General features: G+C 42.9%; 2 protein-coding genes across 6 annotated transcripts in view; one reads left to right on the top strand and one right to left on the bottom strand.

Moving 5' to 3' along the window:
• Positions 1–8,932, top strand: part of itchb (itchy E3 ubiquitin protein ligase b) — a 24,975-nt gene extending 16,043 nt beyond the window's left edge. For all 4 annotated transcript variants that reach the window (XM_020459462.2, XM_020459464.2, XM_020459459.2 and 1 more), the window contains 14 exons: positions 211–280; positions 402–486; positions 713–841; positions 1,457–1,529; positions 1,713–1,784; positions 1,861–1,949; positions 5,968–6,127; positions 6,240–6,373; positions 6,552–6,692; positions 6,772–6,892; positions 7,019–7,123; positions 7,248–7,344; positions 7,448–7,520; positions 7,605–8,932. In XM_020459462.2, coding sequence (XP_020315051.1) covers positions 211–280; positions 402–486; positions 713–841; positions 1,457–1,529; positions 1,713–1,784; positions 1,861–1,949; positions 5,968–6,127; positions 6,240–6,373; positions 6,552–6,692; positions 6,772–6,892; positions 7,019–7,123; positions 7,248–7,344; positions 7,448–7,520; positions 7,605–7,704 — 1,449 coding nt within the window. In that variant the 3' untranslated portion in view covers positions 7,705–8,932. The remainder of the gene's footprint in view (positions 1–210; positions 281–401; positions 487–712; positions 842–1,456; positions 1,530–1,712; positions 1,785–1,860; positions 1,950–5,967; positions 6,128–6,239; positions 6,374–6,551; positions 6,693–6,771; positions 6,893–7,018; positions 7,124–7,247; positions 7,345–7,447; positions 7,521–7,604) is intronic.
• Positions 8,865–18,258, bottom strand: LOC109869374 (zinc finger protein 341). Of its 2 annotated transcripts, none has more exons than XM_020459465.2 (15): positions 18,151–18,258; positions 17,580–17,690; positions 17,221–17,411; positions 16,858–17,007; positions 14,956–15,171; positions 14,536–14,719; positions 14,305–14,398; positions 13,969–14,195; positions 12,554–12,762; positions 10,714–10,922; positions 10,443–10,539; positions 10,222–10,354; positions 10,018–10,129; positions 9,818–9,888; positions 8,865–9,686 (listed from the first exon to the last, which is right to left on the bottom strand). In XM_020459465.2, exons 1-15 carry the CDS (start codon positions 18,179–18,181, stop codon positions 9,310–9,312), a joined length of 2,412 nt encoding a protein of 803 aa, XP_020315054.1. In that variant the 5' UTR covers positions 18,182–18,258; the 3' UTR covers positions 8,865–9,309. The 2 variants fall into 2 exon arrangements, with proteins under 2 accessions (XP_020315054.1, XP_031660297.1); XM_031804437.1 differs by lacking the exon at positions 18,151–18,258 and adding an exon at positions 18,044–18,143.

Here is an 18,258-nt window from a genome sequence, read left to right as displayed (position 1 = left end):
TCTCTCTAAGATGGTCCATGCAGTTAACCTAGCAGTTAGTTTGACAATATAATCATCTTTATTAAAAAATGTTGCTTCTCTTAACTCTGTTTTACATATTGGGCTGTAAACAGTTTATCCTTTTTCAGTTGGGGATATTTAACCACTCTTTATCAGTTGATTTTTAACTTTGTTTGGTAATTATTATCGTTCTTCTCTTGTGCACTGAAGCTCCAGGATCAGGTTCCAGCCACTGAGAATAAGCAGTTTGATCCCCTGGGCCCACTGCCACATGGATGGGGTAAGATCTCACTACCTCACATCTCACATGAAAAGGTCACAGATTAATCTGTTTTCTAGACTTTTGAATGAATTGAGGATTGTACTTAAACTGTTCTGTTTCATCCCATTTACATTCTCAGAGAAAAGAACTGACAGCAACGGGAGAGTGTACTTTGTTCAACACACCACACGGACTACACAGTGGGAGGACCCTCGCACTCAGGGGTGAGAAGTTAATCTGTACTACTCTTAGTACAGATGTATCCTAACAGCTACTTTTAACGTCAGTGGGTGCTAGCCTGTAACACCTAGAACAGTGTAAGATTAGTGCGGCCCCTGGATCTAGTACTCTACACATGCCCATATACTGGAATTGTGTAAATTCAGACATTGTGCAAATCTGTATCCTACTGTATGTCCCTGTTTTATGTTGACACTCTCTCTCCCTCAGGCTGCTGAATGAGAAGCCTCTTCCAGAGGGCTGGGAGATGAGGTTTACAGTCGACGGCATCCCATACTTTGTGGACCACAACAGGAGAGCCACTACGTACATCGACCCTCGTACTGGAAAATCTTCACTGTACGTACCAACTTTACAGTCACTTATCAAAGCATTGGACTACCTCTCTGACTAAGCATCATTTTAGACAAAAATTACACTCTATGTAGCAAACACGGGTCTGTTTCCTAGGCACTAGTTTGACTCCAGTAATGGAACTGTTGCTAATAATAACGCTTTCTTTCTGTACCCAAAACGTCAAATTAGGATGACTAATATGGGCTGAACAGATAATGTACTGTCTGTGTATCTTTCAGTATTCTAATGAGCCACACCTGAGTGATGATATTGGTGTACTGTCAACATGACTGCTCTCTGTTTAACAGTGACTATGCTCTCGCTGTGCTCTATTCCCCAACTAACAGGAATAACCTGTGGTGCCTTTCACAGGAATGCTGTTTCAGTCGTCTCACCTGTAACCTGCTTTGGCTTAAACATTTATCATTATCAGTTTAGCCTGTGCAGAGTAGTGAAAACACAACATTTTCTGACTGTCTGGGGTCTATGGTTTGACATTATTGTGTAGTTCTAATACACTATAGTAAAAGCCAGGTAATCTGACAAAGTTGATTCAGTATTTGGTCCATGATGCGTGACTGAATGTGCCTTTTCCTTCCCTCTCTCTCTCTCCAACAGTGAAAATGGGCCCCAGATAACTTATGTTCGAGACTTTAAAGCCAAAGTCCAGTACTTCAGATTCTGGTGCCAGGTAGGTCTCATGCCTTCTGAGTTTGAGTGGTTAAACAGTGACATTGTTTTTATGGTCAACAGAACAACATGAATTCCAATGCACAGTGGCATAATTAAATGAACAATGCCCTGCTATTTTTGTTGGCACGTGTGGGGGGGGGTCACATGCTTCAAAATCACATGATTTCCTCTTCTTGTCCAGCAATTGTCAATGCCTCAGCACATCAAGATCACTGTCACCCGCAAAACCCTGTTTGAGGACTCGTTCCAACAAGTGAGTAAGCATCCTCCCAAATGAGCACATTGACACTGACCTATGTTGTCCATATTAATTTGACTCTCCATTGTAGATAATGAGCTTCAATGCACAGGACCTCCGCAGGAGACTATGGATCATATTCCCTGGGGAAGAAGGTCTTGATTATGGAGGGGTGGCAAGGTAAAGTTATAATGTACTCTTTTCAAGTGCTCCCATGCAGTTATTGCACCCCAATAAATAATAAGTCATTCAGTGGCGTTCTGTGTCGTTTAAGATTAGGTCAGGACATTGTTTTTTCTTTTTTTATGAGCATGACCTTATTTCTATTACAGCATATTGGATGACTGCCTCATTCATTTTCCATTCACCCAGTTCAAAGTAACAGTGATAGGTTTAGGCTACTACATGATACTATCATTTTCCCTATACCCATCATGAGGTTGCTATAACCTAGCCTACGAATTCAAGTTTACAACGTAGGTGCACCGGTAGAGAGACAAACTGGAGTAATCATGGTGACGGTGATTGCCAAGCAAATAACTGATAGTCTCATGGTAACTGACCATTACTTAACATAAACACATTTAGCATCTCCTGGCTTCCACACACAGCCTACAAGCCACTGATGCAGATATTAGGTGCATCTACATTATAAAAGTCAAATGAATCCATGATATATAGCCTACTACACAATTACAATAAATCCATTATTTATTTTGGAAGGGTCTACAGAAACATGATATGAAGAAAATGTAGTCTATTTCAGAGGAACAGAATAGCATACTCTTGAGTTGTCCTTATGTTAGGCCCTGATCTGGCTATGCCATATGGCTGTGGGTTTCACTACTTCATTTGTCAGGCAAGATTTTCTTAGAATTCTGTGGCATTATTTTATAGTATGAAGAATACAATTGAACAAAGAGGAATAAAATATAAATAATATTTTTGCCAAATGATTTGAGGGAGTGCGCACGGCTATTCTGTGTTGAGCGGTTAACAAAGAAACAGGTCCTCCTATATGCTTCATTTAGAGTTACTTAATAATGCCTTGAATTTCCCGGCGGCATCCACTTTGTGTGGCCGTAGTGCCACACAAAGCCAGTGGCTGTTGTGCCCTTGGGCTGAATATTATAATTCCTCTCTCCCGGCTGCGTGTGCCGAAGCACCTCTCACTCGTATGGCTCTCTCAGATACTGTCGCTCAATTGTTATTAGCCAATGCCGTCATGTGGTTGGGTCTTTCTCACAGGCTACAAGTGAAGATGGACACATCGGGGACACAACTGCGTACGTCCTTATCCAATTCCGAGGCACATATTGAAGATATTGGAAGAACTGTCCACACTGTTCAACAAGATGAGTAGGCCTAACAAACAGCAGAAGCACTAGCCTATGTCAGTCTACTGTCCCCTATAGCACGGAAGATGACCTATTCTGTGCGAGACATAAATATTCCAAACATAGTTCCGAAATTAATACAACCACTAGCATCCCAAAAACCTTTTCAAGCAATGAGGCAGACAGAATCGATCAGAATGTTTAACTTGTCGATAAACTTAGTTTATTTCTTCACATTATAAGCACAGCAATGCGCACATGGCAGTAGGCTATAGGTGTCAATGTTCCAAAATACAATCAGTTAGCGGGAAAACACCATTCTCAAAAGTGGCTGCAAATGCAATTATGCAGTTATTATTATTATAAAAGTGCATTTTTATGGGGGAAATGATCTTCTCCAAACTTGAAACTCACAAACTGCGTGTGTATGCCAGTTAGGCTCTACACCCATTGAAAAGCGGATTAATGTGCTTCATTTTAAGAAGTTATTTGGCCACTTTAGTTGTGATGCAAACCATATCAAAACATATAAGCTATGGGCTACAAGAGGTGTGCAACTATGATTTGAAAAGGTTTGCGCTGTTTCTTTCCTTACTGCACACAAGCTGGGCATCATTCACAAGTGATAATATAATTCACAAGTGATGGGCTAATATTGTCACCCATCAGACTATTCTTGTTTAGTCTTGTCTTTACATATATTATTTAGTATATGTGTGAAATGTGTTTTAATTTAGAATGGATCATTATCATGCACTTGTCTAGAAACAGGCAGGGTTCATTTTCATGCCTGGCAGGTGGGCTATAATCCTGTTGTAAAGAGAAGCAATGTGCTTAATATTAGGACAGTTGGGAAATAAATATAGTAGGCCTAGCCTATAGAGAGCTGATGGGATCTTCCTCTTTTTAATAGAGGCCATCACAATTCTCACGCAAATGCATAGCCTATAGAAATGTTGTGCAACATCAGCTCATAGGCTCTCATGAAGTGTTTATTTACATTTTTGAAACATTTTCATTGATGTCAGATTGATTAGAGAGACAATAGAGTGCTGAGTACCAGGCAGTTAGCAAGTTTGGTAGGCTACTAATGACCATCAGAGCTTGGAGAAGCCTAATTAACGTGACTAAAAAGTCACGTGGAATATGACTGCTGTCATGACTCGTGACCGCTGGTGTGGCGGTAATATGGTCACCATAACAGCCCTAGTCCATCCACTTTTTGTTCCGTTTGCTTCTTTTAAGAAATGTTTTGAAACAGAATTGGCGGAATGAATACACCAGCACCCACAGTTCCCTTTCATAGCAGCCATTAAAACATTTTCCCTTCACTTGTGGACTTCAGTGCACAACACTAGCTGTCTGTCACCAGGCAAAAAAAATAACTCTCCAAGCCAAACCTTCATACAATAACCGTTACACACAACCTACATCGACGTCACCATATTTGCTGTCAACATAGTTCTAGTAGTTAATGTGTTTGTACACATGGAGCAGATTGTGGGTTTACTATCACGCAGTAGTGTACATACAGCAAGCAGTTACACCGGCGGGCTCCAGTGGCAATACATTTACAGTATAAAACCGAAAGCTTACCTTGAATTGAAGTGTTGGATAGCCTTAGCCAGCTAGCTAACATGAATACCATTCCTTTCTGTTTGAGTTAGGTTGTTGAGTAGGCAAAATTTGCTGCATTAGCTAGCGTAAGTGAAAGTGCAACTAAAATAACATATTACAAAATATCTCTGCTGTTTCTCCTCAACTTTTTAAGAAATGTAATTTGTTCAAAACTATTCCACTTCTTTTTTGTTTTGTCCACATGTTATGTGCTTCAGTGCTAGCTAGCTGTAGCTTATGCTTTCAGTACTAGATTCATTCTCTGATCCTTTGATTAGATGGACATGTCAGTTCATGCTGCAAGAGCTCTGATAGGTTGGGGGATGTCCTCTGGAAGTCGTCATAGTTACTGTGTAAGTCTATAGGACGGGGGTGAGAACCATGAGCCTCTTAGGTTTTGTATTGAAATCAATGTAGCCAGGGGTAGCACCGGCTAAACCATGGTGCTACCTACCCTACTGCTGTTGAGGCTACTGTAGACCATTGCAAAACTGTGTTTTAATCAGTTATGTGGTGACGTGAATATATTTATTATAGTTTTTGTCTGGAAAATAACTTAAAGCTGCAATATGTAACTTGTTGGGCAACCTGACAAAATTCACAAAAGTGTTAGTTATAGATCTATAATTCTCATTGAAAACATGTCTAAGAAGCTGTAGATCTGTTCTGTGTGCTATTTCTATGCTTCCCGTTTTAAAGGTTTGTTTTTGCATCTTTTGGTTTTGTACACCAGCTTCAAACAGCTTCTCTACACCAGGGGTACTCAACTCTTACCCTACGAGGTCCAGAGGTGCTGGATTTCTGTTCTACGTGATCATTAATTGCACACACCTGGTATCCCAGGTCTAAATCAGTCCCCGATTAGAGGGGAACAATGAGAGTTGAGTTTGAAAGCTCTACACTATACTTGTTTTGTCACACAAACTGAGACTAAGTCAATTTTTAAGAATTTTAGCAACCAGAAAATGATTTCTGCATAGTGCATATTTGTTTCACATTTTTTTAATGAAATGGTCCTCCTCAGAGGAGCCGCCACCGAAGTTATTGTAGTGGTGACGGAACCTTCTGTGCCCCCTGGTCTAAGGTTCAGCTACTTTAATTACCTTTTAAAACATCCTAGATAAGTGTTTGTCTACACGTTGATATTTGAGCCAGTTATGAATTGTGGTGTTAACTGGATCCTTGCAGAGAGGTTTTGTATTGTGATGAGTGTTATGAACTATTATATATTTCTCTCTTTGTAGGGAGTGGTTCTTCCTGCTGTCTCACGAGGTGCTGAATCCCATGTATTGCCTGTTTGAGTATGCTGGGAAGGACAACTACTGCCTACAGATCAACCCTGCCTCCTACATCAACCCTGATCACCTTAAGTACTTCAAATTCATCGGACGCTTCATCGCCATGGTGGTTATTTTTTGTCACTGTTTTTCAACTGCAGTGTGACATTTGCGAGTGTAAAGATCTGCTGATGCAGTTCTGCATTTTTAAATGTTAACCTCCTGATCTCTTTTCGCAGGCTCTTTTCCACGGGAAGTTCATTGACACAGGCTTTTCGCTACCGTTCTACAAGCGCATGCTGAACAAGCCATGGGCACTGAAAGATCTAGAGTCCATTGACCCAGAATTCTACAATTCTCTCATCTGGATTAAGTGAGTCTTCTGAGGAAGCTGTACTAAAATTAACTTTGGTTGTAGTAAATATTGTTTGTTTAATGTTTTGGTGGCTGTGATGAACACACTTAACTTCATGGCCCCATTTTTCTTGATAACATGGGTTTTCCATTTTGGGCCACTGATACGTGTCTTTGTCATCTGTTGTGCACTTCAGGGAGAACGACATTGAGGAGTGTGGCCTGGAGATGTACTTCTCTGTGGACAAAGAGATTCTGGGTGAAATCACCACTCATGAGCTCAAGCCGGATGGAGGAGAGGTCCTGGTCACTGAGGAGAACAAGGAGGAGTATATCAGGTCTGTCTCAACATATGCCCCCCCTCCCCTCCCCTCCCCTCTTGGTCTGTGGTGCCTTGATCGTCTGTGTTTCTCCAAGGCTTGTAGCAGAGTGGAGGTTGTCCAGAGGTGTGGAGGAGCAGACCCAGGCCTTCTTTGAGGGCTTCAACGAGGTCCTCCCACAGCAGTACCTGCAGTACTTTGATGCCAAAGAACTTGAGGTACGAGTCTTAGTTTGGCACACTTATTTACACCAGGTTCACCATATTCACTCTGGTAAAGATGACAGCTGTTGATCCAACTCACATGTACCAGTGAGCCAATTGTTACTTGTCAACTTCCTGCAGGTCATGCTGTGTGGGATGCAGGAGATCGACCTGGCAGACTGGCAGAGGAACACCATCTACAGACACTATGCACGCAGCAGCAAGCAGGTCCTCTGGTTCTGGCAGGTCAGTGTTACACATCTCTCCTCACCAGTGCTACAGTCAGGTGCCACATCTCCTCAGTATCATTACATTTGTGTAGCAAAGAACATCTATGAACATACTGTACCCTCTTGGACTTGCCTTCCAGCTCATCAAAGAGATGGACAATGAGAAGCGGATGAGGCTCCTCCAGTTCGTTACAGGCACCTGCCGGCTTCCTGTCGGAGGCTTTGCAGACCTATTGGGTAAGGAATTTAACCTGTAAGGGTAAAAGTTCATGAAATACAACATTTTGCCATTTTTACCTCTAAGTAGATGGGTTAGTGACTTACATATTTGGTTTTGTAGGGAGCAATGGCCCGCAAAAGTTCTGCATCGAGAAGGTGGGAAAGGAGAACTGGCTACCCAGAAGTCATACCTGGTTAGTACTGTATGGAAGAGTCAAAACAGAGTAAAGGCTTCACTCGACAGATAACTAACCTGCCTCTATTTTCCCCTTCTCTAGCTTCAATCGATTGGATCTGCCTCCTTACAAAAGCTACGAGCAGCTGAAGGAGAAATTGATGTTTGCGATTGAAGAGACTGAGGGCTTTGGGCAGGAGTGATCCAGCAACGGCTCAATAGACAGAGGAGTGTGGTCTTCATTTGTCAGGGAGCCTCTTGAAGACCAGTGTGTTTTTGTGTGTGCTTGCCAGTGTTTCCCCTATATGCATTTAGCAGTGGTGCACCAATGCTACCTCCTGCATTTTTTACATTTTTTTTTTTATGTGGCTGTATAGTGGTATGCCCCAAGAAGACCCCATTCACCGCCACCCCTCCAAACTCTGCCACCTCTGCTGAAACAAATCCTAGGGGAAACACTGTGTGCTGTTGAAGGAGAACTTGCTCTAAAATACTGGAAGAATATTTGAGGGTATCGATCCACAACAGTAAGCTGCTCCCTTCTCTCAGAATGTCCCCCACATCATGCATGAATGCTGGAAACCCACCAGCTATAACATATATGGGACAGGGATATCAGAAGCATCGGTCCCATCGTCCTTTGATTGACCCACCACTATTTCTGACAATCCCAACACTGACTTTGAGGAAAATGAAGACCTCTGATCAGGCAATGGCCAGATCCAGAAGTTGCACTGCACATGCTTCAAAATAGAACAGTCCTTCTGTTCAAAGCTCCTTAGCATTTATCTGTGAATCAAGAAAATATTGCAAGGGACAATATTGGCCCCTATATTTATGGTACAAGAATCTACTATGGCCCTAGTTTTATAGGGCATTGTGACATGATCAACATTTTTAAGTATTCTGAAATGTTTGTCTAGAATATTGCCTTGATGTCTTTGGTGATATGAGATTTAACCACATTGGAGACTAGATATACATGTAGCTTTTAATAGTCTGGGAGATTTTTAGCATACGAACTTGTCGATTTTTATAGTAATGGGAGATGTTTTTCTGGCTGTGGCAAAGGCATGGGAATACATCTTTTTTTCCCTGGAAGATTATGAATGGAAATCCCAGGGAAGTAAATGTGTAAATAATCATTTGTTGCATTACAAATAAAAAGCCAGCCCCTTTTATTTTTGTCTCCAGATGTATCGTAACTGCTATCCCTGTATATGAAACCATGTTGTAAATTGTTAATAACAAATTCATTTCCTTTTATAAAAGGGGTTTATGGTGAAATGCTGTTTTGATTTATGTACGAAAGATTTCTGCTCAAATGATAAATGTTCCAATCATGTAGAGTGAAACTGCTTAAAGTCATGGCTATCCATTTTGAATAGATGCAGCTTAATTTATTCAATAAACATCAAGTGCATGCCTCAAGATTCATACATTACATAAAATGTTTCACAAAATAGAATTAGTGCCTAAGGTAGTCAGGAATGTCCACAATAGAGTGACTGTACATGTGGCAGGTGGGAAAAAATATCTTTCAAACAAAGTGCTTTCATCAGGATGAAAACATTATCACATGTCTGATCACGGATGAGGCATCTCACTGTTCTGAATAACAATCACTAACAGGAAAAAGTGCCAAGCTTCAATGTTTTAATATAAAACGTATAGAGATAGTGAGATTCAAATCCCTTCCACATGCAGAGGTAGTCTCAGGACAAGATCAAGATTTGGCTTGAATGTAACTCAGGCCACAATCCATTGTCTCTAAACATGGGTGCTCTGCTGTAAACAGCCAGTGTCACTCAGCAGTCTCCAAAGTGCTCCTCCTGCTCTGCCTCTCCTCCCTCTGACTGATCCTCAACTGGAACACTTGACTCCACTGCCTGAGGGTCCTCAATCCTCTCTTCTTCCTCCCTTTCATCCACCTCTTCCCTGCTATGCTCCGACTCCTGGTTCCCCTCTGTCCTGTGTCCCTGCCTCTTCACTCTCTTCTCCGCCCCGTCCTTCACCGCAGCAACGGGGCACTTGTGGTCTCTGTAGTACTTCTGTCGCGTGAAGCCCTTGTTGCAGGTGGCACAGCGGAAACGATAGTTGTCTGTGTGCGAGCGCTGGTGCTCCAGCATGTGGGCTCTTCTGCTGAAAGCTTTCTGGCAGTACCCACATTTATAGGGCTTAATACCTTGGGATGACAGAAAAAGGTATGGCTCTATTGTTTTGAACCTTACTTTAAAATGGCTGTCAAGACCTGCAACAAGGTTATTATGTTTACAGCTGTGACTTAATAATTTACAACAGACAGGAAACACTCACCAGAATGAGACAATATGTGTGCCTTCAGCTTGTCTGGTCTGTTAAACTCTTTAGTGCAGCCAACATGTGTCCTGAAAGAATAAAGCAGAGCTTAGTTTCATTGACGTCAAAGGTATCCCTAGCTTTTTGTTGGAATCCTTTGTGGCTCAGCTTTCCAAATAGCCTCACTTATGACCTGTTGGAACAGAAGTCTCACTTACCTAAATGGACATTTGTATTTCTTAAAGGGCTCATGAATGAGCATGTGCCTCTTCACCTTGTCCTTCCTGTTGAACATGGCCTCACAAACAGAACATTTGTATGGCTTTTCTCCTGCAATGAAATGACAGTGTTGCCATAAGCACAGCAAAGAGAATTGAGTGAAAGTTATTTGCATCATGGGCTAATGTGTCTGCATGCCTTACCTGAGTGGATACGAGTGTGCAGTTTGAGGTAGTGCTCGGTTTTGAAGAACTTTTTACATATCTGACATTTGAACCTCCCTCCGATACCATGTGTGGGCAGGTGTCGTCGGAAATACCTCTCACAAGGAAAAACCTGACAAAATGCATTCTTTAGAGTAACTGCATAGAAATGAGATGCTAACCTAGCAGTGAATGACAACCATTTATTTTCTAGACCATACCTTTTGGCAATGTGGGCAGGGGAAGTTATGGGAGGCGGTTAATAAATGCTGCTCCAAGGCCTCTTGTGTGGCGTACCGGCTTTGGCATTTCATGCACCTGAGTGTGATAGAAACACTTGTGAAACCACTAACCCTGGGGTCAAACTAAAGGCCATATAACACAGAGAAGTTGTGATCACACTGAAAATAAAAATGTTTAACCAAAGCCACTGACTGAACTTTGTAAGCATTAGGATGGCCTAATTAAAAGAGTGGAGATGGTGAAGCTGACCTATAGAAAGTAGTCTCCTTGCGTGGGTTTTGCTGGGGACAGAAGCAATGGGAGTACTGGTGCACCCCCAGCTCAAACAGCGAGGGGAACACCTTGCCACACAGGTGGCAGCGGTAGGTGAGCTGCTCCTGGTGCGTCCGGATGTGCTCCAGGAACAGATCCAGCTTCTGGAATGTCTGGGAACAGGTCTTCACTACACACTTATATACCTGAAACACAGCAGGAAGGAACATTAGAAGCTCTGTCCTCATCCTTCGAAGACATCTGACACCAATCAAAGTTTACTGGTAGCGTATACAGATTTGCGGATGTTATCGCAGATTTCAAGCTCCAACAGTGCAGTAATACCTAGCAATAAAAAAATTACACAATCCAGAAATATTTTAAAATAAGATATATAGGATGAGCCATGACTACAATACAGTATGTAAACATTATTAAAAAATGACCAGTGTTCATGACTATGTACATTGGGCAGCAGTTTTTAAGGTGCAGCATTGAGTACCGGGTACTGGGTGGAGGCCAGCTTGTGGTGACTCTTTAGCAGTCTGATGGCCTGGAGATAGGACCTCTTTCAGTCTCTTGGGCCCAGCTTTGATGCACCTGTAATGTCTCCACCTTCTAGATGGTAGTGGGGTGAACAAGCTGTGGCTTGGGTGGCCGAAGTCCTTGATGATCTTCGTGGCCTTCCTGTGACACCGGTGCTGTAGAGGTCCTAGAGGGCAGGCAGTGTGCCCTCTGTGATGCGTTGAGATGACAATGCAATTGCCGTACCAGGCGGTGATACAGCCCGACAGTATAGCTTCAAAGACGCATCTGTAGAAATTTGTGAGGGCCCGAATTTCTTCAGCCTTCTGAGGTTGAAGAGGCATTGTTGCACATTCTTCTACGCTGTCTGTGTGAAGGGATCATTTCAGGTTATCAGCACGCCAAGGAACCTGAAGCTTTTGACCCTCTCCACTGCGACCCGTGGATGTGGATCGGTATGTGCTCTCTCTGCTGTCTCCTGTAGTCCACGATCAGCTCCTTCATTTTGTTGACATTGAGGGAGAGGTTATTTTCCTTGCACCACTCCATCAGGGCTCTCGGCTCCTCCCTGTAGGCTGTCTCATCGTTGTTGGTAATCAGGCCTACCACTATTGTGTTCTCAGCAAACTTGATGATTGAGTTGGCGACGTGCGTGGCCACGCAATCATGGGTGAACAGGGTAGAAGAAGGGGCTAAGCACACCCGGTGGGGCTCCCGTGTTGAGGATTAGCGTGGCGGAGGAGTTGTTGCCCAACTTTACCACTTGGGATAAGCCCGTCAGGAAGTCCAGGATCCAGTTGCACAGGGAGTGGTTCAGACCCAGAGACCTGAGCTTAATGATGAGCTTGGAGGGCCACTATGGTGTTGAAGGTTGAGCTGTAGTCGATTAACAGCATTCTTACATAAGTATTTATTTTGTCCGGGTGGGATAGGGCAGCGCAATGGCGATTGTGTCGTCCGTGGATATGTTGCAGCGATATGCTCTAGGGTGTCAGGTAAGGTGGTGATATGGTCCTCAGGTAGCATCTCAAAGCACCTCATGATGACAGAAGTGAGTGCTACGGGGCGATAGTCATTTAGTTCAGTTACCTTCACTTTCTTGGGTACAGCAACAATGGTGGACATCTTGAAGCAAGTGGGGACAGTAGACTGGGATATGGAGAGATTCATATTTGAATAACTGTACATCGGAGGACAGAAAAAGTTTGCCAAATAATATTAGCACTGATTGCCCCTGTGCATAATAAGGCTTGTGCATGAATGCTTCATTATTGTTCCCGGTAGATCCTTCCCTCTGGCCATGTGGACTCACCTGCTCCCCCTTGTGCTGGGTCATGTGAGATTTGAGCTGGAAGTAGGTGCTGAACTTGCTGGCACAGAACTGGCACTGGTATGAGCTGTCGATCAGGATAATCTGCTTGGTCTGGGCCTGCTGGCCTTTCTGCTTGCAGTCACCATCTCCCAAGCTGTCCACATCCGTCTGGGAGTCACAGTCTCTCTCCTCGGGCTCACCTGGGGCTTCTGGACACACATTCAGTACACAATCTACATTTATAATACATACTTAAGCCCTTATACATTACTACATATTTCATTGACTTTGGATTTTGGTAATCGTTTCTTATTGCCACTATGTCATCCTTAAAAGGTCTTAGTGGCCTATAGAGAACTGATTTTATTTTTTTATTTCACCTTTATTTAACCAGGTAGGCTAGTTGAGAACAAGTTCTCATTTGCAACTGCGACCTGGCCAAGATAAAGCATAGCAGTGTGAACAGACAACAGAGTTACACATGGAGTAAACAATTAACAAGTCAATAACACAGTAGAAAAAAAGAGAGTCTATATACATTGTGTGCAAAAGGCATGAGGAGGTAGGCGAATAATTACAATTTTGCAGATTAACACTGGAGTGATAATTGATCAGATGGTCATGTACAGGTAGAGATATTGGTGTGCAAAAGTACAGAAAAGTAAATAAATAAAAACAGTATGGGGATGAGGTAGGTAAAAATGGGTGGGCTATTTACCGATAGACTATGTACAGCTGCAGCGATCGGTCAGCTGCTCAGATAGCAGATGTTTGAAGTTGGTGAGGGAGATAAAAGTCTCCAACTTCAGCGATTTTTGCAATTCGTTCTAGTCACACGCAGCAGAGAACTGGAACGAAAGGCGGGTGGTATAAGGTGCTTTAGTGACAAAACGGATGGCACTGTGATAAACCGCATCCAGTTTGCTGAGTAGAGTGTTGGAAGCTATTTTGTAGATGACATCGCCGAAGTCGAGGATCGGTAGGATAGTCAGTTTTACTAGGGTAAGTTTGGCAGCGTGAGTGAAGGAGGCTTTGTTGCGGAATAGAAAGCCGACTCTAGATTTGATTTTCGATTGGAGATGTTTGATATGAGTCTGGAAGGAGAGTTTACAGTCTAGCCAGACACCTAGGTACTTATAGATGTCCACATATTCAAGGTCGGAACCATCCAGGGTGATGATGCTAGTCAGGCGTGCGGGTGCAGGCAGCGAACGGTTGAAAAGCATGCATTTGGTTTTACTAGCGTTTAAGAGCAGTTGGAGGCCACGGAAGGAGTGTTGTATGGCATTGAAGCTCGTTTGGAGGTTAGATAGCACAGTGTCCAAGGACAGGCCGGAAGTATATAGAATGGTGTCGTCTGCGTAGAGGTGGATCAGGGAATCGCCCTGATCATGATTAGACAGTGAGATGATTACCTGGCTGCTCCTCCTCTTCCTGTTGTTGTTCCTCCTGTTCTTCCTGTTGCTCTATGACCTCCTCTGCACACAGTGGTACCACCTTGACCGTGATGGGCAGCCTGGACACTGAATTGGCCACTCCCGAAGGCCACACTTTGTGTGTCTGCATGTGCTTCTTCACATTAGACTTCTGGGCAAAGGCCCGGCCGCATACAATGCACTGGAAAGGCTTCTCCCCTGTATGACTGTGGAGACATCCAAGATTATAATATAAAACATGTGATATTCTTATCCTGGGTAGATTCAATGCATATGGATAGTGCTTTTTTATTTGGGCTGATTTGTGAAACTCACCTTCTGATATGTTGCTGGAGATCAAAGTTTTTGGAGAAGACTTTGTCACAGAAATTGCACTTAAGCTTCAGGGACTTTCCTTTAATTTGTTCAGCTGAAAAGCCGATGCATAGAACGGACAACATTATTCTATTTAGCCAATAATGAGAAACATGTCATATAAAAAATAAATAATAATTTCTTAGGATACAGACCTATATGTATATTGACATTTGTTTCTCAAAATCATACCTGCTGCTCCATCCTGGCCTTTCTTGCCATTTCTTGGTTGTTTAGGAATGATCACCTTGTCAAACTCTTCAAGCTCAGTTAGGTTTGCATTGATGCTGCAGGTTTTGGTCTTGGTACCTTGCTTCCCAGGACTGTATACTGGAGGAGTGTTGAATGACTGGCTCTCCACACACTGACTGGGGACCTGTGGGGCAGAAATAATACATTTTCATTTGATTATTTCACCTTCATTTAACCAAGTAGGCCTGTTGAGAACAAGTTCACATTTACAACTGCAACCTGGCCATGTATAACACATGAACTAATGGTCCAACATCTTAGGATGTTGCCCAAACACTGCAGAGTACAGACATGTAAATAAACAAGTCTGTCATCCTCCTCATTCTGTGCAAATTACAGATTGCCTTAGTAAAAGCTCACCTGTACAGATTGGAATGGCTGCAAGCCCAGGGTGTGAATCTCTGCACTACCACTCACAGACATTTGAGGCATAGTGCTGTAGACCTGGACCACTGAGTTGCTGATACTGGACAGCACCTGGGAAGACATGGGCTGAGACTGTCCAGGTGGGAGAGAGTGGGAGGACTGCTGATGGTGCTGGAGGTAGGATGCACCTGTGTGCATACTCAGGTTACTCTAAGAAGGGAAAGTAAACAAGATTTACAGTTGAAGTCGGAAGTTTACATACACTTACGTTGGAGTCATTAAAACTCATTTTTCAACCACTCCACAAATTTCTTGTTAACAAACTATAGTTTTGGCAAGTCGGTTAGGACATCTACTGTGTGCATGACACAAGCAATTTTTTTTCCAACAATTGTTTACAGACAGATTATTTCACTTATAATTTACTGTATCACAATTCCAGTGGGTCAGAAGTTTACATAGACTAAGTTGACTGTGCCTTTAAAAAGTTTGGAAATTTCCAGAAAAGGATGTCATGGCTTTAGAAGCTTCTGATAGGCTAATTGACATAATTTGAGTCAATTGGAGGTGTACCTGTGGATGTATTTCAAGGCCTACCTTCAAACTCAGTGCCTCTTTGCTTAACATCATGGGGAAATCAAAAGAAATCAACCAAGACCTCAGAAAAAAATATTAAAAGACCTCCACAAGTCTGGTTCATCCTTGGGAGCAATTTCCAAATGCCTGACGGTACCACATTCATCTGTACAAACAATAGTACGCAAGTATAAACACCAGGGGACCACGCAGCCGTCATACCGCACAGGAAGGAGACGCGTTCTGCCTCCTAGAGATGAACGTACTTTGGTGCGAAAAGTGCAAATCAATCCCAGAACAACAGAAAAGGACCTTGTGAAGATGCTGGAAGAAACAGGTACAAAAGTATCTATATATCCACAGTAAAACGAGTCCTATATCGACATAACCTGAAAGGCCGCTCAGCAAGGAAGAAGCCACTGCTCCAAAACCGTCATAAAAAGCCAGACTACGGATTGCAACTGCACATGGGGACAAAGATCGTACTTTTTGGAGAAATGTCCTCTGGTCTGATGAAACAAAAATAGAACTGTTTGGCCATAATGACCATCGTTATGTTTGGAGGAAAAAGGGGGAGTCTTGCAAGCCGAAGAACATCATCTCAACCGTGAAGCTCGGGGGTGGCAGCACCATGTTGTGGAGGTGCTTTGCTGCAGGAGGGACTGGTGTGCTTCACAAAATAGATGGCATCATGAGGTAGGAAAAGTATGTGGCTATTGAAACAACATCTCAAGACATCGGTCTTCCAAATGGACAATGACCCCAAGCATACTTCCAAAGTTGTAGCAAAATGGCTTAAGGACAACAAAGTCAAGGTATTGGCGTGGCCATAACAAAGCCCTGACCTCAATCCCATAGAACATTTGTGGGCAGAACTGAAAAAGCGTGTGTGAGCAAGGAGGCCTACACACCTGACTCCGTTACACCAGCTCTGTCAGGAGGAATGGGCCAAAATTCACCCAACTTATTGTGGGAAGCTAGTGGAAGGCTACCCAAAACATTTGACCCAAGTTAAACAATTTCAAGGCAATGCTACCAAATACTAATTGAGTGTATGTAAACTTCTGACATCCTGGGAATGTGATGAAAGAAATAAAAGCTGAAATAAATCACTACTATTATTCTCACATTTCACATTCTTAAAGTAAAGTGGTGATTTTAACTGACCTAAGAAAGGGATTTTTTACTAATATTAAATGTCAGGAATTGTTAAAAACTGAGTTTAAATGTATTTGGCTAAGGTGTATGTAAACTTCCAACTTCAACTGTTTGTAGTGAATACAGCCAGAAGAATAGCTTAATTCAATGAACACCACTTACCTGAATAGGGGGCTGCAAAGCTGCCATGGGTTGGTCAATGGACGTGAAGGCGGAGATGGCAGACATCAGAACGTCATCACTCACTAAAACATTGCCTTGGACAAGTGTGTGAGTAAGAGGAGATGGAGGCACTGTAATGTATGTGGATACCTGTGGATGGTAAAACAAAGAAAAAATGAAGACCGCATTAGCCAGCATTTACAATGCAAGCAAATTATTGTTCTAGAGAGGATGCTATGGTACGACGCACTGGCCCATACAGGAGATGAGTAACTAGTTTCTCACTCATGGCACTCCACTTTGGGAAGAGACTAATTAATAACAAACATCTCAGCTAACAATAAAAAAGAAGCCAGTACCCACCTGTCTGTTGGCGGGGGTCTGTGGCACAGAGCTAATGGAGGGCACAGGGGTGTAGGCATTACTAGATGCCAGTGATACTGTAGACAGGGAGGGGGCATTGGCCTGGCAATGCTCTCTCTTGTGGGTCATGAAGGCATGCAATGAATTGAACTGTTTCTTGCACTTCCCACAAAGAAAGACATCTTCGTCGTCTGTAGAGAACAATTGGGGATATATCAACACTTCAGTATTTCAATGGCAATAAATGGAGATGCAGAATGCATGTTTGATGTGTGTTAGAGTAGTTCCTCTCTATGACCAACACAATGCAGTCATGCACTGATCAAGAGGAGAAAGGGGAAGTGAAGAGAAGCGCACACCCATTGACTGAATGGTAGATGAGCCTGAGACGTTCTGGCTGTTTGGGTCAGGCACACCTCCCTGGCCATCCAACAGAGACTGGACAGCCAGGACTGTCTGGTTGTCCATCCCTGGAACAGAATAATATAACTGGGGTTCAGAACGGTGCAAATCATGGTGCATATACCACAGTACGACATGAACAAATCAAAATGCGTGTGATAGGACTGGTGCGCCACTGCTCTTTCCGACTACAAGACTGCCGATTCCTGCCATTTTCTGGTGGTGGTAAATGATTGCTAGCTCAAGTGGCAGTTGTTTATTCTCAACGAATTACCAAACCAAGGGAAAAGCAATGCATTACCACAAGCAAATCTAAACAATCCATGGAAGATTATAAAAATTCGCTCAACGAAATAATAGCTAGCTAGCTGTCTGGCATCGATTATAATGGCTTTATCATACCACAATGACATAATTTCACCTCCAAGATAACTTAAAATAACCGCACTGTTGCTAGAAAGCGTTGTCTTAAAACCCACTAGCATGTTGCTAAAATAAAAGTGTGAATATGACCAAATGTATTGATACCTTCCAGGACTTCAAATATAGCCTGCGCCATCTTGTAGTTCTTCTGTGTGTAGGCGCTCAATTAATACGACTGCGTGTCCGACAAAGTTAAGTGGGCGGATTCCCAAC

This window comes from Oncorhynchus kisutch, linkage group LG24 (genome assembly GCF_002021735.2).
Source record: "Oncorhynchus kisutch isolate 150728-3 linkage group LG24, Okis_V2, whole genome shotgun sequence".
In the NCBI taxonomy this organism is placed as follows: Eukaryota; Metazoa; Chordata; class Actinopteri; order Salmoniformes; family Salmonidae; genus Oncorhynchus; species Oncorhynchus kisutch.
This window is presented reverse-complemented; position numbering and strand designations above follow the sequence as displayed.